The sequence below is a fragment of the Protobothrops mucrosquamatus genome, unplaced genomic scaffold (genome assembly GCF_001527695.2).
Source record: "Protobothrops mucrosquamatus isolate PMUCROS unplaced genomic scaffold, P.Mucros_1.0 scaffold411, whole genome shotgun sequence".
Taxonomy (NCBI): Eukaryota; Metazoa; Chordata; class Lepidosauria; order Squamata; family Viperidae; genus Protobothrops; species Protobothrops mucrosquamatus.
This window is the reverse complement of record NW_015386740.1, coordinates 211,944-236,078: the sequence shown is the minus strand read 5'-3', so window position 1 is coordinate 236,078 and position 24,135 is coordinate 211,944. Positions and strand designations below refer to the sequence as shown.

At 32.3% G+C, this 24,135-nt stretch overlaps 1 protein-coding gene across 1 annotated transcript in view; it reads right to left on the bottom strand.

Moving 5' to 3' along the window:
• Positions 1-1,920: 1,920 nt before the first annotated feature.
• LOC107287655 (neurobeachin) overlaps positions 1,921-24,135 on the bottom strand; it is a 129,544-nt gene continuing 107,329 nt past the window's right edge. The window contains exons 23-25 of the mRNA XM_015816182.1: positions 15,068-15,192; positions 2,960-3,103; positions 1,921-2,039 (exon numbers count right to left, since the gene is read on the bottom strand). Of these exons, the coding sequence (XP_015671668.1) occupies positions 1,921-2,039; positions 2,960-3,103; positions 15,068-15,192 (388 nt within the window). The remainder of the gene's footprint in view (positions 2,040-2,959; positions 3,104-15,067; positions 15,193-24,135) is intronic.

The window sequence follows — 24,135 nt, the reverse complement described above, 5'->3', positions numbered from 1 at the left end:
TTTGAAAAGAATACACAGGAGTTGAGACTGCTACTGCCAGTTGAAATAGACAGTTGAAACAAGTTTATGGCTTGATTGCATAATGGTTTTATGCACTCCTACATATTTCTTAAGTTACCATGGTTGATATTTGTCCTGCCCATATCTCGTTCTTCATAAACAAATTTTGAAGTAGTATGTTGCTGCATTAAATACATTTTACGTATTATTTAATAAACGTTCAGTTCAATATTAATATAAAAAGGGGTTATTCTAACATTATTACTAAATTATTGTTACATAAAATAATAGTTTTATCATGGAAAATTTATCTTTTATAATTGCAAGTTAGTATAATTAATTGCCAGAAAAACTACTGAAAATCATTTCTAAAATTCTAAAATTCAGGGATTAGAAACTAAAAAATGTGTTAATGATCGGTATAATCAGTATAGTTGTGCAAACTGAGATACTAATTTACAGAGTTAGCTATCAGACACTGCTACTTTGTATTGATCTTTCTGTCTGTAATTTATCAATAAAAACTTGCCTCTTGAAATGAACAGTCTGGGAAGGAACTTAGGAGCTAAAACTGGAACAGAAAATTATGAAATGTTTGTTAGTATTAAACAAGTCACTGAAGTGGAATTATGCTTTAAATTGGCCATATCTTCTTAGCCAGCTACACTAAAACCGTTTACCAGATTTTAAAGATCATTTAATTGTGAAAAAATTATGTGCAACTGAAATACTAACATTTTAAAGTCATTTTAGTTAATTTATACACATGACAATTATATCTAAAAAGTAACAAGTTGGGATCTTTGCAAAAGTCTAGAAAATCCCTACAGTATTGCCCAGATGCAAAGCAGAATAAAAATGGGAATCTATGAGATAACAATAGCTACTAGGGGAGTTTGCAGTAGGTTTCCAACAGAAATCCCAGACAAAGGACATAAAAGGTTAATATTTATCATATTAATAACTGTTGGAATATGAGGCAGGGAGTAGTAGTTGCCACAGTTGTGGTAGGATGGATATGAGGGCTTGGGAAATAGTAGTTAGGCATGAGGTGGGGAATTTCAGGGCCACAGAGGAAATGTTGGTAAGAAAAGGAGTTAAACTTATTTGGGAGAAAAGAGATTGAGTAATGATACCAGCTGTGTGTTTTGTGGAATTTAGTCAGCTGAAGATTTTTTGGATGTAGGCATTCAGAACTGGCTCTTGGTATAATGTCATGAATTATATTACTGAAACTGGCTAAGAAGAAAAAGACAACTCATCCATCATATTCTACTTATGTAGTTGTCTGTGGAGATTCTCAGTCATCCAGGTCATAGTTGTCTCAAAGGTGCTTTTTTCAAAAGGCAACTGACTTTTTTTTTCCTTGAGGAAGAAGAACAAAACATTTCGTTTCTCATCCAAGAAACCTCATCAGTTACGATGGCAGGGGGTAGATGGGATGGAAGGATAGGTAGTGACAGTTGAGTCGGCTGGGGGGGATGGAAGGATAGGTTCTATCTATCCAGTCTCAACTGTCAGTACCTATCCTTCCATTCCACCCCCACCCCCATCACAACTGATGAAGTTTCTTGTTCTCAAGGCAAAAAACAGTCCAGTTGCCTTTGAGACATATCTGCATAATTAGAAAATAAAAAATAATGCCCTAAATAAAGTCTGGCCATTTCATATAGTCATCAGCCTTATGCTAGTTCCACTCTATTCCATTTTTATATTCCCACATAAGTGTTCTCATATCCTTGGGATTTTGGTAGAAGGGTGAGCAAGAATTAGAAGAGCATAAAAATCAGTGCTTCAGCCTGGACCCTGACCTCATATTCATCTTTCCTATTTCTTTGTCCTGTTTATTTTTTAAGTGAGTGAGAAAGAAACAAATCAATGATTGTGGAAAAGGATAAAAACAACTAACTGTCTAATTGCTCATGGATATAGAAGGAAAATCCGGGGAGATGGGATAAAGCGAGTATTTCCACCAATAGGAAGGTGCTCATACTGCAACTTCAAAGAAAATGCTACAAAATTGTTTTCTGGGGAAGGAACTATATGAAAAGATAAATTAGCTCAGTTTCTCACATCATTTTGGATACTGTAATGATATGTAAGAATGATCTTGGGAGACCAGGAGAAGACATACTACCCAGAGAATGGGCAGATAAAAGGAAGCTTAGCCCATAGCTGCAGTGTGAGAAGAGCAAGAGACTCATAAGGGGCCCTCACTAAGTTACTGGCTATAATGGTGACAGCAGGAGAATTGTACTTTCAGACTTCTGTTAATGTAGCTTTACAATAAAGTAGTATTAGCTTATATGGCCATGATTCCCATCAGCTCTTCCTAATAAGGCTGACATCAATCTTGCAAGTCTGAAAGTATAATTCTGCTGCCTTCTCCTTTGCAATCTGAGAAGTTAGGGAGAGTCCTTTTTGAGCCTCTCGCTCTGTCCATTATGCAGCTCTGTGTCTGTTCCCGAGGCCAGCAGCCCCCAATCTTTTGGGCACCAGGGACTGGTTCCATGGAGAGAGGATTTTCAGTGGACCGGAGGGGGCGTGGTTATATATATATATATATATTTGTTTTCTGAGGTTTTCGCGGGTGTTTGTATGTAGGTCTTTGGTTATTCGGGTTTTCTCCCGCATAAAATTGGAAGTGTCTTGGCCAAGACACTTCTAATTTTATGCGGGAGAAAACCCAAATAACCAAAGACTTATATATATATAATCTTATTTTTGTGCTAGATAAAGCTTAATTCAGTATGTGTATAATGACTGTAATGATTAGTGACCAGATTCAATAAAACATATTACACTAACCAAGATCTTAAATAGCAACTGTACCAAATTCTATAGGCAGCAAAATCTTTCCAAAATATAGGAGATAGATGATAACTTTCTTTTTGCCAAAAGTTGAATTTTTAGATCAAGTATTCTAATTAGATTTGTAATAGCAATAATTTTTTGATACCTGCAAGATTATCAATCTCCTTTTCTTGCAACAGACTGACAGCATCATCATCCCCTTCTAGCATGAGTTCAGTTTCAGTATTTTGGTTGACTACAGCTTGACTTCGAAAGGTTTTCTTTGATTTCACCACATCTTCTTCAGTTCCTGTAAAATAAACATTGCTTTCATTCAACATTTCAGTTTAGTCTGAACATCCATTAAATGTTTTCAAATACAAAATTAATGGAATTAATTTGTAATTCAAAATATGTTTTCAAACCTTTACAAAAAACAGATATCACGTTTTAGACAAAAATGGGTTAGGATTATTGGTTATTATTATGTAAACTTCAAAATAAAAGATAAAACCATAAAAAAGAAAGTATCACACTACTGGCAGTTCCTATGTTATAACAACCTAATAAGGCACATGCACTAGAAATGCAGTAGTCATTTAGTTGAATTTGCTCAATGTGCAGTTTAACAATTCATATAAATCTTTTTGAAATTAATTTTGTTTTACAATATGAAAAATACATTTTTTAAAGAATTGCTTGGGTTCTTTAGTATGATTGAAACTGCAGGTTTTTTTTGTCATTCTCTATCATTCAGTTTGTCACAATGTAATAAACATTTATCTAAATGACAGTGTAGGACACCGAAAGCTACCCTTCAATCAATGTATCCTTTATGAATTAGAATTCAATTTATCAAAATTACAGAAAGAACTATAATGTCACAGGGGGCTGGCTCATTACAAGGTTTATAAACACTGTCCTTACAAAGAAATGGTTTAACACCTAACAAATCAAACTTTGATTGGGCACAGAATTTATTTGAGATCATCTATCTTCAGAAACATGCTATACTGAATGGACTTTTTGGCCTCACTATACATTCATCAAGAAATTAACAAGCAGCTTCAATAAACCACTGCATTACCTTGTATCCTGTAATATGCAATATGTTCTGAGCAGATTTGTTAAAGATAGTCTAGTTATATAATTTTAAAGAGGTATTCTCGAAAGACAATATTTTTCTTTTTCAAAGCAGAAGGGCACAGAATCAGTTTGAAAATGCATTTGTTTTGAATTATGCATAGCTAATAATACTAACACTGAACATGATATAATAAAGGCCAACATTGTGACTATTTAGCATTTTTATAATTAAGCATTCAGATTAAAAATTGATATTAGTTCTGGTGAAGATGATCTCTATGTGATGAGGCAATCAATCAATAAATATGTATATGCATATGCATATATGTACATTATCATTAACATTTTATGAAAGGATATTGCTAATAATAAGCTTCCTTGATTATGATTGTAAGGTTTTGGACCTTTATTTTTATTTCATTAAACATTGGCCGAGATCCTAATTGCATTTTGGAATAATGATTGGATTTGTCTACTGTTGTTTTTTATTTATTTTTAGTCTTTAAATATATCAAGAATCTTGACTATTTAATATTCAAATTGGAACCTCTTGCAAATTCCTGTTACACTTAGAACAGAACTAGCACACTTTAAAATAAAACACTCCTTTAATAATGTTAATTTGAATGTATATTTAAACGTTGTAAAATATATCAAATAATAAACAATGTTACTTAATTGATATAAGGTAGTCAGCATTAAGTAAGACATTAACAAGCCTTGAGGTTTATAAAATAATTTCATTATTTTACAACTTTATTCTAATACATGGCATAAACACATCTACATTTCTGTTTTATATATAGCATTTAGACTGTAGTTATTGTGTTCCACATTCAATATTTAATCAAAAATACTTTAAGCACATATTTTGTAATATAGGCCTGCCTTCTGAATTTTAATATTAATGGCAGTATTTTGGTTATTTTTTATTTCAGACCACAAGCCAAGTAACTAATCAAAGAGTTAGATAAAATATTTATCTGTTTTTCTATTTTCAGAATTTAAACTGTCATAGATAAATGAAAAAGATTACTTAAATTTTCATTCTAAATTTGGTACATTTAAATGATTGCAAATGCAGATTCATTTTAATTTACTGTGCCTTAAAATCTGATCTGTATTCTTTTTTAGGAACTCGGGGGATGACATTCAAATTTCCTGTTAATTACATGAATTTAAGTGAAATGCACAAATGATTATTATTATTTTTTGGGGTGTAACAACAAAGACATTTCTTGGTCTTCTGGAAAACTGCATGCAACTTTAGAGATACTTGTATTTTTTCCCCATTTCCTGCTTGCTTTCTTTAAATATTTTCAATTTCTAAAATAACAATATATGATTTTCTAATGTTTTTGTACCAGATATAATGGAATACAACACTACACTACCATTGCAATGAACAATTAAGGTCTAGGACATATTTTGACCTAGCCAAATTTTATCATCAATCTTTATTATGTTATTTGTTGCAGATTACAACTGTATTAATTCAGCATAAATGTAAATGTAAAAGACAGAAAAATAATGGATGGAAAATATACCATTGATGGATTAAAATTAAATTTATTAGGAAATCATAGTATAGAGAAATAATAAGGTACACAAGGTATGTTTCAAACCGCTGCATATCTTGTACTAACTATATTGACAGAATTAGCCCTAATGGTTTTGAGAAAAATTTAGTTGGACCATGGAAGATTTTTTTTTAGATATTTCTATACCTTGGCTTATGAATCAATGACACTAAAGGCACTCACTTGGATCAAAAGGAACATTATACTAAATAATTCTATTGATAAAATGCACGAGGCACGAACCTATGTAATCATCCACTTTCATGGCACATTTGTCAATTATGAAGTTTGGTTGGTTATAGACACAATCTACCTACTAACTTTTTAAAAAAAATGAAAAGTATAGTTTTATATAATTAATCAGTAAAAGGGGAATGAAAAATTACATCCACAGTAGATCACTATTTTTTTAAATAAAATAACAATAATAAAAAGAAAAATTGAATTAGATGCATTGAAATAAAAGGTATTATTAGTAGGTAGAGCATATTAGATTTATGGGCCACCCAGCTTGTCTAGAGGTGACTTAAAAGTATGTTGAATAGTAAACCAAAACTCTTATGAAACCAAACAAAATGGGCCATTTATTCAATTTAATAAGAACCTTTTCTTTTCTCTCTCTCTCTCTCTCTCTCTCTCTCTCTCTCTCCCTCCCTCCCTCCCTCTTTGTCTGCATTTTCCTCTCCTCTTTTCCTTTCTATGCATACATTTCATAAAGAACGAGAAAACAACCATAAAATAGAAAAACAGACAAACTTTTTAAAAAAGCATTTGACACATCAACATTGATTTGAGTAACATCCATATTTTCTTCTAAAATGTCATTTAAACTTGTAAATTCTCATTTAGATTCTTTAGGTCACAGCTGGTTCTAGGTATGCAAGCTAAACATCAAAGATTACCTGCTGTGTCCATAACTATTAGAAGTCAGTTCAAGGCTACTTGAATAAATGCACAGACAGTATGTGGCTGATTTTAGACATGAGTTGACTGAAGGGTAAAAATGCACAAAATTTCACATCCAAATCTAAGTCAAACACACAACTCAGTTCAAACAAACTACTCAACATCATAATTCATTAACATCTATTTGACTTTAAAGTCACTAATTTCATTTTAAAGGTAAAGTGGAAATAACAGTACAGTTAGTTTAGTAGCTGCGATACTAACCAAAAGAGAATTCTGCTTCTTTCAGAATTCATTCCACAGCTTACTTCAGTGAATTATAGATAAGGCAATTTATGCAGTGATTTTCCTTTCATCTTTGAAGAGGACTGGCAGAATGGAAAGTTAACTCATTTTAGTGTTACCTAAATGTACTGACAGGACATTCTAATGTTTCCAAACATCTGGAAATCAGCTTCATGGGGTGATTTCTTTCCTTAAAGAATGCTTTTTCTTATATTTTACAGCTTTGTGTGGCTTCTAAATGTGTGTCAACATACCGAAAGTTTGTCCCATTAACAATAAAACAATGAGCTCAAGTAAAAAAAAAATATTTTACACAATAAAATTGTAAGGTGAAACTTTCCTCTTGCTTCTTTCTGAAACTACTAAGTCAGTGTGCAACTTTTACTGTCTTAAGTTCTGAAATAGTCATAAGTAGTCTTCATAAAAATACCATTATTTCACTACCTGTTATAGTATACATTTTTTTCTAAGCAATATTATTTTTGGTTCATTTATTATTGTATTGTTCTATGATTATAAGGTAAGTGTAAAATAAAGACATTCAAAGTATAATCATATGACTGCAGCATACTATCAGGATGAAACTGAGAAATATGGCAAGAAGGCATTTGGATTTCTTCACAACTGGGTGTGCCATAAACTAAAAAAAATCTGGCCTGATTCCTGCCAAACATATCATTATTCTGGTATTAGCAAAACAACAACAACAACAACAACCAAAGGGTATCTTGCTAACTGAGTCTGATGATCTAAGAATACACCAGAAGAAGGTACTGACCTTATAGAACTACTATATATCAGGATGTAAGATCCCAATTTGGTGCACTTCACTAGCAAGTTCTTTACAAATTCTCAAGAATATCTTAAGTTCTCCTTGGCTTCATTCTACCTGAAATTCTAGGGGTCCTAACTGCATGGTTCTTGAGCTGCAATCTGAAATCCATTCTAAACCTTTTTGCCAGTTTATCAGTATTGTATTACTGTGATCAGTAAGAATTAAAACATCAAGGCGATAAAGGCAATAACATTAAAACCATTGCTTTTCACAAGTATTCATCCTAAGAATTTAAAGTAGCTTACCTTATTCTTTATACAAAACCATCCTGAAATCATAATTGTCCATATGAGATTGAATTGAATATGACTGAACTCCTACAGTTTCTAATGCCCTCTGATTTTAAATAACTCTATATAAAATTCTTCTTTTAACTAAGAATGTAAGATGTTGCTGTTTTTTATCTCGTATTAGAAGATCAGGAAATAGAGCATTACAATTCAGTTTGGTAAAGTGGCAGAAAATAAAAACACCTTTTTGAAAAGCAGTAAATATATAGCATACATTTGTAAAACATTTCATGCAACAGTTTTGTTCAGATGGGGACATAAAAGCATACTATTATTTCTCACTTCTTGATGCTTTTCCTTCTGCATTAAATGTAGAAGGTGATACAATACAATACAATACAGTATGATTACCAGTTAAAGAAAACAGTGGTAAACTAAGTAGGAAAATACTTTGATTTATTTCCTATTCTAGATCTGCAATTCAGTATTTTGTTCCCAATATAACCTGATGTCAAAAGGACATACAAAAGAAGCTTCTCATTTGTCTTTCCTGTAAGATATATTGAGAGGCATGTTTCTCCTGAAGTGGAAGTAATTATGTAGTCATCACAACTAATAAACTATCTTTGATAGTCATGCTCCATGAATTTATGGTATTTTTAAAAAAACTGCCAAATTTCAGGCTTGAGGTTGTGATATTGGTTAAATTGCACTATTATTATCATTAATTTATTACTGATTATCACATATTTATCAATATTATTGCAAGCCTTATTCTTTAAAAAAAATTCATCCTTTACTTTTTATGTTTATTTTTTGAAACAAAAATCTTTTTTAAAAATGAAAACTTCATATAGCTAAAAAGAAGTAGAAAAAAAGAACAAATCTTATATTTCATACTTATCAGTAGTCATGGGTTTACCAATGGATTCACTATTACAATATAGTGAATACAAGTTATTATTGTAAGATATCAAGAATCTCTGCCATAGTAATACATATTGCTACATCCTTTGATAAATAGCAAATTGCTTTTTTAAATAGATAGATCACACATTACTGACACCATTCCTTGACATTTGCAATAATAACACTTTTACAATTTCTTAATATAATTTTTTAACACTCCACTTTCCCAATTCTTGATGCAACCAACACTTTCCAATAAACAGTCACATTCTAAAGATGTGGTATATAATTGATCATTATATTAACATCTTTAACATTTAAATGTTTCTGCATAAATTTACTAATTTATATTAATACATTATCCCCCAAAATATTAAAAGATTGCATGATCATATCATATGGGTCAGTAAGCACTCTAATTTCTTATGCCTCCAGCATAAAAAAATCAAATCAAATACATTCTTTAAGGAGTCCAATATACCCTAAATACAATATTAAATAGATCTCAAATCTGTAGATACTATTTCAGCATTTTTAAGAACCTGAGGCTATTGCCATGGTTTTATAGATATTCCAATTCTTTACTCCATGTTTGAAATAGCCAATAAATGTATGTCGATTTAAAAAATATTCTTGAGACCAACAGAAAAGAACATATCTAGCTCAGGGTTTGAACTGTGGAATCTTTGGTGCTTAGTTCAATCTTTTCTAAAAGTTTCAACTTATTTCCATATATTTGGAAATACTATGGATCTATAAAGTACCAAACATTTAATATAATCATAACAAATCACTTAACCATCATCGTCTCTAAAAATGTTCAGGTTCATTTAACACTTTTTTTTTGCTGAGGCACCATGAAAACTATATCTATAAAATCCTATCACATGCTGAATTAGCAAAAAAAGTTGATTTATTTTGAAAGAGATTTTTAAAGAAAATGAGTTAGAGTATTGCTAGGACTCTCCAAGGTGAATATCTGAAATTATATTTACTAGAAGAGATCTATTTGCCATTTAACATAAGAGAAAATTGCAATTTAAAGAGAGAGAGAGAGAAAGAGAGAGAGAAAGAGAAAGAAAGAAAGAAAGAAAGAAAGAAAGAAAGAAAGAAAGAAAGAAAGAAAGAAAGAAAAGATCCTGTTATATAATCTAAAATTAAAAACTAAAGATAAATATTATAGGTGACATTCCAGAATTTAACATGAAATATTGGATTCAAATTATTTTAAAAACAATTTAATTTGCATGCTATGTGAAAAAAAGATATCTAAAATGTTGAATGTTATCTTATTCTTCAGTGTTTAGTTACATAAGGAATTTAGTACCAAGATGGTTGGACAGATACAGACTTCATGTTGCAATTATCAATAAAAATTTTATATATATTTTATATGTACACACACACACACACACACACACACACACACACAATTTCATCGTATCTTAAGCTACGAGAGTGCTGTCTTATAACATAGACTGGTAAATAAGATGGTGACTACTTGTGATTTCGCGCCACTATATTGTAAAAAAATTATATGGGAAAATAATAAACTGCAAAAAACTATTTTAATAATAATTGCCTTGAAATACATTTTGCAAAGAGCAGTCATAACCAAGTTATTTCCCTAAATAAAACAAATAGCTACTGTTCAGTAGAAAAGGACATCAAGGACACTTGCAAGAAAGAATTGGATCAATATTAAAGTGATTTTCATTTCATGCTTCCCCAACTCCAGTAAGCTGACAATATACTCTGATTATGTGAACTGTCTGTGAGTAACATAGAAAAGGTTATTAGAGGAGGAGGTGGAAATGGAATGCACTTTTTATATTGACAGTTTTGCTAATAGAGTGTACTGGCTTTCAAAGCCATGCAGTATTTTCACTATTTAATTTTTACAGCATTTTCTTCCTTCTTCTAAATACAAGTTTGAAATGTAACTTTAACAGAAATCTGGTTTATTTTGAAAGGCAAAAAACTTATTAAATGTTTATACTGAGAGAATTATTTCTGAAATAACCCAAAATATATTATTGACTATGTAATAGCCAATTATAATAAATTTGCAAATTATGCAATCACAACATAATACAACAAACAAAATTGTTTGGAAAATAATGATAAAATTTATTTTAAGGAAAATGTTAACTGTAAATGTTAACTCAGATTAATTCAAATCTAAGGGAGGAAGTTATTTTTACACCCTACCACATCATTTCCCCCCAATTATCACTTTTCAATTTGGTACTTAGTGGTACCAATACAATACAAGACTCAAACCCAAACAAACCTGCAAACAAAAACAAAAACTAGAAAGCTTTTTAAGTGAAGTAGGTTTACATGCTTTTCTCATTTTCATTGCTTCCTCTAAGATCATCCTTATTAGATTGAAAAATAGAAGAGACTGACGAAACCTGGAAGACAACGCGTGGTAAAAAGGAGAATCTAGAACAACATCCTCCATGGATAAAAGTGGTAAGGACCAGTGAGGGACTGCCTTCCACTTTCATCTTTGGAGCATTTTTTTTACTCCAATCCTAGTTAATTAAAATGATTTACTTCATTAGTTTACAAAGAGATGTGAAGATCAACATCCAGAGTCAGAATCAGGGTTGGTGTATTGAATAACCAAGTTTCTAAGCTACACCTCAATTCAGCCATTCCATCTAATTCCTCTATCCCAATGCATAAAGCACTTCTAAAAGCATATATTTGTATAGAAAAGGCAATCCTACAAATTTTCTTTCCAAAGGTTCGAGTTTTAAAGAAATTTGTGAGTGTGGATTTGCAAGCTTTGAGATTTGAGATTCATGTTAAGTTTCGTCAAGCAATCACATAGTCAGTTATATAAACAGTTCTCTACATGGATCAGGATGATTTTGTAAACTGCCTGTGGCAATAACAAAACCGTTTAATTAACAAAACTACTATAGAAAGGTAATATGAAATACAGTACAGTAAAAAGAATTTAATGTGGAATGCTATTTTTAAAAAAATTCTGTACAAAATGTTATACAAACAATTGAAATTTTAATTGAATGAATGAAAATGAATAACTTAATGCTGTTTAGTTCTCAGGTTCTCATATTATCTGAAACATTTTCACTAAATTTTAATGTTTTACCTCTTTAGGTAATATCTGCCACTCCTCCCTTGAGCAAGTACAAAATCCATAGAGAGGTTATTTCCAAAAAACTCCTGTGTTCCTTGATCAGTTAGCATCATAATACTATTATATACCATGTGTTCACTATCAATAGTGATTTAAGTCTAGATTAGTTAGAGAGTGCTCTTTTATTCATCAAGGTCATGTCTTGATGGCTATGCAAGCTTAGATAAATCAGGCATTAAGTAGATGCATCTCCGCAGAACCTAGAAATTCTCTCATCTGCAGACCTCAGCATATCTTGTTATTTATTGCCAAAGAATTGACTGATTAATTTTGTCATCTTTGCTCTGTGATTTTTTTGCTCAGCTGAGGCTGCCTGCCCTTGTCTGCAATGCCTGATCAGACCTATTTAAGCTGACGCCTTTGATCACAGACCCAGATGAGCTTGCTGACTTAGGCTCTGACTAAACATTTCTTGGCTGTGATATTTAATCACAATTCCCTCCACACAGTGATAACTGTCAGTCTATTCTACATAGAAATGTAAAGCAGTATTTATGCTACCATTTAAATTTTTTTTTTTAAAAAAAACTATAATATAATTATTTTGTTTGTTTGTTTCTACTATGAAGATATTTGTGGACAGTGAATTACCTTATGTAACTTGCAACTTTTTACGTAACAAAAAATCAATGGTTTTCTCTATAGTACTTATCTGTGATTCTGGTATTAAAAAAGAGATATAAAATGATCAAAATAAAACTGATGAAAAATCCCTAATGAAAGTTAAGCCCCCATGGGGGGGGGGGATGCTGTGCCTCTAGCTCTTTATTAATCACATTCCAGCACCAGAGGTTGAAAATACATCAAACTGCACCAAATCCTTTTTACATGACAACCTCATAAATTATTCAACTCATTAGTATCACCAGGAGGTATAAAAATAACATCAGTGTTAAGGATGTTTTCTTATACAGTTGGGTCAAGTAAAAGTTTTAATATTAAAATCCATAAGTACAAGCCTCCAAAAACACCCCCTCCCTCCCATCAAGGTAAAACTTCTCTGGACTTAATCTCAGTGAAAGCTGTTTTAAATTCTTCTGGAAGACTGTTCTTAATTTTGATACTGAAAGCTTTAGGGAAAAAAAAAGGACTTTAAAATTGCAAAAGATAACATCTTTCCACTGTGACCTGTAATATAAACAGTAATGACACTATCTATATTTCTCCAGGTACATGGTATCATGGGAAATAAATGTACGAGGAGAAATATCAATGGCTAATCTGTATGACATTCTTATGATTAAGCTAGATCACAATCTTTAAAAAAAAAACTCCTTTTAAGCACAATAACAAACAGTTCTCTCATTTCATAAATGTGGCTTGCTGCTCTTGCCCTCTGTTAGTTTCAGACTACAAATAAGCAAGACTGATTGTGGTAACATAGGCACAGCATATGACATCAATTTGTATTAAGGGAGCCTTTTTTAATTGTCATGGCATGATGGGTCAGACTTGGCTATTCATACAAGGAGGCATATACGTATGTATGTACACACACACCAGAGAAGACACAGAGTGTAGTTCACCGGAGGAGGGAAGTTAAAATCTCTCCCATGTAGCAATCCCTATTAAAGTCATTGCTACAAGGGTCAAGGGAAGAGAGGCAAAGAACAGCAGGATGTACATATCTTGTCTATACCAATACTGTACTTCAAACTAATCAGAAATTACTTTTTAAAGAAATGTCCTATTTTTTCCCCATGGCATCTATTCCCTCTTGTTCTTCAACGTAAATTAGAGAAATAACAATGACATGAAATAAAATAAAATAAAATAGCGGTTGTGTCTTAGGATGGCCTGTAACACAATTTTGCTTTCAGACTCCTTGGTTGAAGACATATAAAGATTGGTGAGAAGTAAAGCTCTGCAAGTCAAATGCTATAAGGTTCATATTCTAATATCATCAAAAATTCCTGAATGAAAGTATGGAAAGCTGCTGTGAGTCGATGTATTTATTGAAGAACACCAGAGCAATTTGACCCAATACATGGCATTCTAGAGAAGCAGCATCATAAAATCTAAGAATATGCTATATAAAACATTTAAAGTATTTTACTAATCTAAACAAGTCTGAAGCAGCACTTATACTGTTTCAATTATATTTTCAGAAAAGAGTTAGTTGAAACAAAGGGATCTGAAAGCAACACGAACCATACTACAGAGGGCTGAGAAAGGCATTGAATGTAGCAGCTTCCAAGAATTATAATTGTGCAATCTTATATGCTACTCAAATATGAGTTCCATGAAATTCAGTCTGACATAGCTCAGTAGGAATCATTTTCATTAAAAGCAAAATAAAAATTGTTGATAGAGCTTAAGAGATAAGAATTAAAATGTGGCACATAAACAAGGATTTCTATTATTAGGCATATAGTTACAAAATAGTTTCTTCATTCTTTTTTCATATTTTTTTTCTATTGCAGGGCTTTTTCTCTTTTCTCCATGGTTTCCAACTTTTAGTCATTTTTTATAAAGTTAAATCAGATTAATTGGAGATCAAAAGAGTGTATATAAAATTACTAAATTACTAAACTTACATAATTCAACCAAACTACAGAGGCTAGTACTGTGGAATAAATTTCTGGAATGGTTTACATTCCCAATTAATTCAATGAGATTGTAAATTCTTTCATTTAAGTTTGGCTTATTAGATCTCTAATAGGAGGTGATTTGCTATTTGTAAATTTATTAGCTCACTCTGACAATGGAATTTATATATACATATAATACTCCATATACACTGCCAGCTTGAAGCAGTGCAATAAGTCTCTATAATCATACAATGAAACACTTTTAAGAGCAGAGTACATTTCAGAAAGGTTATCTTATTCTCAATTTTTTGCTTCCAAAAATAGGCTTCTCTCTGTATTCTCTAAAATAAAAGAGACTTATAAAAGTAAGAAATGTGAAAGCCCTTTTATATTAACCTTGTCAAAAAAAAACAACCCTACCTCTTTCTTTGGATTCAATGAACCATATGTTTTCTAAAACTAACTGGATTATTACTGTATTTATAGTTTTTCATTTATGTGTATACATTATTCTAATGTCCCCAGTCCTGTTTGTATTTAAATAAAATGTAAACTGGACAAGCTTGAAAATTATTGTTAACTATGTTGAAATGTATTTAGCTATACAAGATAACTAAAATGCTAAATGTAAAAAAATAGAAATCACTATAATAAAAATGGACAAATTTCACTCCAATGGAGCCTAATAACAATTCTGACTACATTTAGGACAGTAAGAATGTTACAGTGATACTGACCGTATTCTCCAGCAGCTTTTAGCAATGCATCAGAATGGGTGGAGCCAAAAGCATTGCGAACAAACCGTCTCCGCCGGCGAAGATCATCTTCCCAGTAATCTAAGCGCCAAAAATCATGCAGTTGGCTAAGGAATTTAAAAAAAATAAGAGAAAGTAATCACCATCTACAGGTAAATTCTGTCTGTACCATTGTTTAGGAAAAAGCTCTATAAAGTACATATTTGTTTCGTGATTACAAACAAACTACAACAAATATATGAATTCTTAAAATAAGAATATTCAATAACTTCTTTACTTTCATTTAAATATTCATGGATTCTGCCTCGTCTCAGAATATTTTGTCCACCAAAAAAAAAGCCATTAATCAGAGGAAGCCCATTAACAAATGCAGTATCAAATTACAAGTATTAATGACACCTCTTGCTTTTTTTAGTGTTTTTAAAAAGAATTGTAAATCATAGAGTGGACTTAAGAGCAAATATTTTTCACTTTAATTACTAGAATCCTTTAGAAGAGTAAACTTAAAAGTATAAAACACAGGCCACTTGAAATCTGTGGAGTTATGATTAAAATAATGCACTGAAATATTCATTGAACTAATTCCCCATTGCCCCGAGCAACCTGAGAAAATTGCAATTTTATTCATTATTAATAACACAGAATTAGAGCTGCAAAAATCCACCATGTGGTAATTGTATAGGTAAATTATTATTCCAACACCAACAGAGTCCTTGGATGATTTTATAGCTTCCAGCTAAAACAAGCCATTAACAACCATGGCCATGTTCATGTTACATTGCCTGTTTTACATTCAGAATCTATATTAAACTTCCACATAATGACTCAGAAACTATTGTTAATCTGTATCCTACTGAAAATGCAAATATGTGCATTTATTTGACAGAAAATTAATTTTTCTTTAGTATATGTGAGGCTTTCAAAAATCTCAAAATTAACAATTCAACACTAAACCAAAATGCAAACAATTATTGTTCTAGATAATAGCATTATGATGTTGATAGATGATCAAGTCGTGATTGTACTCTTATTGGGTGGCCATTTAAAATCTTTAAATAAATAAATAGTCTTCTTTCAATGTGATGTGGGCATTTTTCTCAGTAACTGCATATTAAGGAAAATTAATTTGCTGAGATAAATAAAACAAATTTACATAATTGTAGGGAATAATTGGTAATTAGGGAATGGAAGGATGCTTATCCCTCTCTTATACAAATGACCATTTACTCAATGGCTTATATTTTTATAATTAGGCTGCAGAAAATGTTTGACCACATCCTGTGACTTTTGTATGAAGTAACTAGGGCCACAAGGTTAAATATACTTCCAACTGATGGTTTCCTCATATCAACCCACCCCAAATGATTACGAAGTGAGAAAGAGTGGAGCATCTGCTTCCATATGAACCTGACTATCATTTAAGATGACCTACTGCAACTCTCTTGAATATCCTACTGCCTTAGAGATATGTTTAATAATACCACACTATAGAATTTTCCAATTATTGGCACTCTCTTATGTGGAACTTGCAAGATGTTCTTAGTTATTATTATTTGCAAGAATTGTCTTGAATTGTCTTGAAAACAAATTTGGAGTGAGTGCACTTCATAGCCTGCTGTGCAATTGTTGAAATTCTATGAGATTAACTTATTTATCCATTTATTTCTATTTTAATTATGTTCAGAGTAACAAACTATATGTACATAGTTACAGATGTGCACTTTCTTATGTTTACTTGAAATATAGATTACTCTGCTTCTTCAAAGTCCAAATTTTGCTTCCATAGAGTGTAACAGGAATGCCACCTCTTGCATGATTCTGATCTTTGTAGATGTAGACATATCCCAGTATCTGATTAACGTTTCCAAGGATTTCATTGATAATTGTTAATTGCTAATCTCTGGCAAATTTTTAACAGAATAATAGAGTTGGAAGGAACCTTGGAGGTCTTCTAGTCCAACCCCCTGCTCAAGCAGGAGACCCTGCCCATTCCAGACAAGTGGCTGTCCAGTCTCGTCTTAAAAGCCTCCAGTGATGGAGAACCCTCAACTTTTGGACTGCTTGTTCCATTACTTTTCATAGTTGATCCTAAAAGGCAGAAAATAAGTTTCACTGCAATATCTTCATTGTCAGTTTTAAGGCTGGTTGTTGTAACTGTTGTTATTAATTTGGCCTGTATATTTTTTTCACTCTGCTCCTTGACTTTCTTCTCTATAGCATGTCAACTAACAAAGTAGTATCATCAATATAGCCCAATTGATATTTCTTTCTCCATTTTAAAAACCATCTTCTTCCAGTCCAGCTTTCTCAATATATATATTCATAATGCATAACTAAACTAAACTAAACTAAACTAAACTAAACTAAACTAAACTAAACTAAACTAAACTAAACTAAACTAAATTGGGTGGCCATATAAAAACTAAAATGTAAAATAAAATAAACTTTCTTTCTTTTGCCAACTAGGAATCTTCAGCAAGCCCACTTGAGAGATGTCTTGAAATACTTTTCTTGTCTGTGTTTGATTTCATGTTCAGCATCTTTAGAATGTTTAATGTAGATTCTGATTTTCTTTTACCGGCATTTAGCCAACACACACTATTGTCCAAAGCCTCACTGCAACCATCTTGCATAATATTTTTATGGAGGATTTTGACCAGTTTCAAGGGCAAGTTAAAATTCTGTGATCCTCATTTTAGGTTAAATGATTTTGATTGTGAGAATTTAGTATAAAGTTTCATGGCTTGAGAATTGCAGGAATTGCAGGTTATTGCAGGTTCATCTCCCCCAATTAGCCTTGAAAATAAACTGGGTATCATGTGTATAGCTGCTTATATGAGTGGACTGCATTTATAGAATCTGTCAATATTGAGGGAAACAAGACAATGCCAATTCTTGAATATAAACCCAGATCAAGCTCAGATAGTTCATGATTGACGTGGCAGATGAAACAGAGTAACATGATCATTCACTGTATTTCTAAAAGTGATAATTAATGCAAATTGATACCCAGCATGATGGAACTAGTACACTAGCTTACATAAGACAAGAGATAGCCAGTAAAACTTACCTATTTTCAGGTATAAAAACAATGTTATGAATAAATCATAAATCAAGTCAGACTCTATAAGTATGTGTAATAAAAGTAAAGGTAAATGTTTCCCTGTCCAGTTGTGTCTGATTCTAGGGTGCAGTGCTCATCTCCATTTCTTGGCTGAGGGAGCCAGCATTGTCCGCTGGTCATGTGGCCAGCATGGCTATATGCCAAAGCCACATGGAACACTGTTACCTTTCCACAACGTGGTACCTATTGATGTACTCACGTTTGCATGCTTTTGAACTGCTACAGTAGGTGGGGAGGAGCTGGGGCAAGGAACGGGAGTTCCCCAATGCACGGCACTCAGCTCTCAAACCAGCTTTCCAGTTGACAAGCTCTGTGTCTTTAACTGCTGAGCCATTGCAGCCCCATAATAACAGTACAGTATTAATAATGTCATTTGATTTGCTTATTGAAATTAAAAACTGTCCAAAATAATATAGAGTTCTATGTTACTGTACTGGGGAAGGAAAAATCAAGAAGAGCAAGAAAAAATATTCCTATAACAATATATTTGAAAACAACTGTTTTTAAGTCTTACTTAGATGACAACAGAAACGGGGCCATGCAGACTTCATGGGGATCTATTTCACACAAGGATAACACAGAGAAGCTTGGTCTCTGAAATCCCACAAAATGACATAATTTTAAAGATGGAACTGAAGCATGACTATTCTAATAGATTTGAGAATTTTGTCCCATCTGTATTAAGTTATTTAAGACCAAAGTTATAGGTATGTTGCTCTAGGAAACCTAGTCGTGTGTCCACAAGAATACACAAGAATTAAATTCTTGTATCCACAGGAATTTTATAGTCTGTAAAATCTAAATTTCTAAAAACAATAGTACACATTCCTTCATTAAACTTGTAATGGTCTAACAAGATTAGAGTTGAGCTGCATCTCTTTTGAGATTTGTGCAACATAACACATAAAACCTTAGGCACAGCAAATCTGTGGCGCATCTTACCTTAATAATAGATTAAATTCACACTGCAAAAACTAATTAACCAAAATCAGATACTGTATACATTGTTTGCTATAATCAGTCTTACTTATGCTGTGTCCTGATAAAACCCTAGCAGAATTTAAGCAGATGGTCTGAGATTTGAATATCCAGGTGCACATGGGTAAAATTTCCCATCTTTCTTATATCAAAATCACCCTGCTCTTTGGAGTTTATGTAATTTTAAGCATATACTTCAATTGTTCTGAATGTTTTATTGTATGTTTGTTTGGCCTCAGATTTAATAAATAACCTTTTTCCTTAATTATTTGTTACAGGACATATAAAGTTACTTGTAAGCAAGAGAGCAGGGAACTTTCTGTTGTTGGCAGAGATTTTAGAGGTATTAATGTGGAACTGAGAAAATCTGAAAGTCGAATTTAAGAAAATTCTAGTTCAGTCATTTTTTCTTTGTGCAAATATTAGCATTATATCAAATTACAAAAAGTAATGTCTCTTTCATTTAATTTTGAAATATTAGACCTAGTAGCTTATAAAGGAACTATTTCTCTAAGTGCAATAGAGACAACTGTTTCAGCTGTATAAACCTGAGAACAGGCAAGTCCTAAATGTTTCCAAAGAAGGTGCAAAAAACTTTATGGTTGACATTTATGCAATAAATGTCACACCAGGGATAGGGCTACATTTAACTTCCATCAGTTAGCAGTTGTCTTATGCACTAAAGCATGAGGGCTTAATATTCCTTTAGAAAACATATCCAGTCTTATCAGCTAATATCATACATATAATTATTTAATTCTTGACATTCTTTTGTTTTGACAATAAATGAAGCACCTCAACAGGTTAATTCTGCTCTATGAAAGTCTTTCAATTGGATTCCTAAATTTTCTCCATAAAAGTAATCATGAGTACAGAAAAGTTTTTGAGTAAGTCTACATGCCTTGAGTAAGTCTACATGCCTTGAGTAAGTCTACATGCCTAAGAGAAACTGGCTTCTCTCACATTGCTCCTGACAGGCCTGTTTTAATAATATATTAAGATATTAGCTATTATTGTACAAACACAGTATTAGAAGAAGTACTTAGGCCACTGAGTCTAAGTACAGGAATTAAAATACAGATAGTTTTCACTTACTGACTACAAATAGAACCAGCAACTCTGTTGATTAGCAATGCGATCATAAAGTGCAATGTCACGTGACAGTACCGACTTATACATTCTAAGTTCTGACCCTGGTCATTAAGCAAATCACCCACATTCACTACGTATGATGTCACGTGACCATAACTTATGACTTCCTGCCAGATTTCCCATTGGCTTTGCTTTTTGGAAGCTGGGTATGAAGGTCGCAAATAATGATCATGTGATTACAGAACACAGTGACCATTGTAAAGGGAGTTGCTAAGTGCCTCATTTGTGATCATATGAATGTGGGCAGGAATGCTGTGAAGGCTGCAATTTGAGAACTGGTCATAAATCTTTTTCAGCAACTTTGTAAATTCAATATTGAAATAATAATAATAATAATTGTAATAATAATAACAATTAATAATAACAATGATGATGATGATGATGATGATGATGATGATGGAAGGGACCTTGGAGGTCTTCTAGTCCAACCCCCTGCTAAGGCAGGAAACCCTATACCATTTCAGACAAATGATTGTCCAGTCTCTTCTTAAAAACTTCCAGTGTTGGAGCATTCACAACTTCTGGAGGCAGGTTGTTCCACTGATTAATTGTTCTAATTTCTCCTTAGTTCTAGGTTGCTTCTCGCCTTGATTAGTTTCCATCTGTTGCTTCTTGTCCTGTCTTCAGGTGCTTTGGAAAATAGTTTGACTCCCTCTTCTTTGTGGCAACCCCTGAGATATTGGAACACTGTTCTCATGTCACCCCTAGTCCTTTCTCTTCATTAAACTAGACATATCCAATTCCAGCAACCGTTCTTTATATGTTTTAGCCTCCAGTCCCCTAATCATCTATGTTGCTCTTCTCTGTACTCTTTCTAGAATCTCAACTTCTTTTTTACATCGTGGTGACCAAAACTGGATGTAGTATTCCAAGTGTGGCCTTACCAAGACGTTATAAAATGGTATTAACACTTCATTCAAGTGAACACTTCAAGTTATCAGTAAGCTAGGCCTACTTGTAAAACATTTCAGAAAAGTAACTATCTGCCCCAGCTTGAACTATCTAACAAGAGAGAGAGCACATTTGGTTTGTTGAACTATTCTTAATTTTAGAAACTTTCTAACATTCAGTCAGAATTTACCTCCGAAAGTTTAAATCTATTATTACATGTCCTATACTCAAGAACAAGAAGAACAAGTCTTAACATTTTTCTGAGACATCGTATCTGACGGGTGCTATTATATTCTACCACCTCTCTTGTCCTACAAATGGAACTAGCCATTTAGGAAAGGGCAGCTCTCATACAATCCCAAGCTTGTTTGGTCACATTCTGAATTTTTCATCTTCTTCCTTTGTAAAGCCATCCTGTTTTCAAACAGTAATGGCAGGCATGATGTCTCTTCCCCAATCAATAGTAGTGATGAATTGCTATGTCTTTCCTTCCTTGCTGACAATATTACCAAGACAAATTCTGAGAAGAATGTGGTCAGGTTATAAAAATAAATAAATCTCTCTCTCTACTTTTCCAATATGTTGCGTTCTCTGACAATTCTAGGTCATCATTTGTTTTTCCTCTTTCTCCTCACTTTTACTACACTCACACTACCCTTGTTTCACTTCTTTTCTTCTCTTCCTTTCTGTTCCATTTACCTACCTTAATGTCTTTTATCTCATTTTCCTTTTATGCATTCTCAGTTTCTTCATGAAAAATGTTTCTTCTAGCTTTCCACTCTCTTTCCCACTTCTCATTCCCTTCCCCCATTTCTGAATTTTCTACCTCTTACTCTCCTGGCACTAAAAAACTACCTAGGTTTCAAAGTTAACTCAAAACTAGTGAATCTTGAGAGTCTTCTTAATCTTATTTACTCCACTTTTCCCAAAACAAAATTAGATTCATATAAAATTGCTTTGTTCTACACCTGGTACCTCAAGCTGAAAAAAAAAATCAACATACATTATTGTAATGTCAACAATCTTTCTTGTTAAATGTTATTGCAACCATAGTTATTTATGAAACCTTTGGTAAAAATCTGCTATGCTGATACATGATAAACATCTTATATCACTAAGAATGATTAAGCCTCTGGACTCTCAATAGAGAATCTAAACCACTGTGAATCCACTGATTTCAGAAGAAAATGGACCAGAAAGTTAAAAATTTCCCATCTTTTTGTTAGAACAACACTTAACAATTCCAAGCTTCCTATTTTTTAAATTGGATGTAATAGAAAATAGTAGATGATGCAACTTTAAAATCTAGAAATGGAGAATCAGATTGGAAAAAAATAATACATTAGGAATTGCACTACTAAAGTTGTATATGTGAAAAAAAGATCCCTGCCTAACACAGTTAAAACATAAAACTATGTAGAACCACTGTAATTAATTGCATAATAGGGAAAAAATCCCATTACAATTAGAATTTTCTATGTTAAGTAACAAAGTTCATAGTCAGTGCCACTGTAAGATGATCGTTTTAACAATTTATTCTCTAAGGAAATGTAACTACTGGAGGCTGTTAAAATTACCTTAAATGTTAACATTAAGGAAATTTAAAGAGGCAGCACTGCTGAAACTGCCACTGTTCAAAAGATGAACATTGAACTTTGCCATAAGGGGGGAAAAACCCTTGAGCACAGATAAATCTTCTTCTATAGAAGGAAAACATCAGAAAAGAAAATATTGCTACCAGATGTATATGGAAATGATTGAACTCAAAATGTTTCTTCTTGGTGAAGGGAGTCAGAATTAATATTGGACACAACAGTAGGTTGTGATGAATAGGAAATAGAAACACACCAAAATCATCCACAGTTTTGCCATGACCAGAAATTTCATAGATTAACTACTAAGAAAAGGTCAGCCTACTATAAAATGAAAAAAAAGGAAAGAGGGATGACAATGCAAGAACTCAAACCCACATATTAAAAGACTATTTTAGTATTTTAAATTTCTTTGTAATATGAAGTAATATATACTAGACATTTCTATACAACTTAGACAAATTGTTTAAAGGGAACAAACTTTTTTAATGTCATATTTTTCCAATTATGAGTTCAACTGTCATAAGATTATATAAAATTTGTATTTTCCCCATTTATTTTATATACAATTTCACCTAATACCTAAGCGTTCTCATAAAATACATTTGGTCTGCTATTATCTCTACTACAATTCCCCCTAAAATACTTATTTTTGTTTACATTGTATAATATCAAAATTGTATGCACAATGCAAAAACCGAGATTATAAAGTATAAATTTACTTAGTTCACATAGTTTTGGATTTAATTTTTTTTTTATGTTGATGCTTTCGAGTCAGTGTTGACTCCAAGAGACTCTCTAGAGTCCCTGAAGTTTGCTTGGCAGGATTTTAGAAGTAGTTTGCCATTGCCTACCATATATAATATGGGATTAGGGATTGCTTTATTCCATCATCTCTACCTATCCCATTAGGAGAGACATGCTCTGGCACAGGGGCCAGAAAAGTAATCAACCCTATGTTATTGGCAAATTGTATTTTCAGGAGCTACTCAGTGTTAATTATCTAGGAGTTATGTTTTTAATTTTTATTTAAATATATGTGGTGCTTATATTGTATTTTAATTTCTTTTAGCCATGCAGGGACAGGATAGATAGCCATATTAATTGATATAAATAAATTAGCAAACAAACAAATAAATACTGACTATGGAGTAAAACCAAAAATGTGTGATATGGTATTTCCTTTAGTAAGAGTACACAATATTTATTAATTGTAGCAATTAATTTATCTTTTAATACAGAGATATTATATTTTGGCTGATAATCTAAATCTGCAGGAACAATTAGACAGATTTTATGATGCAATAAGAAAT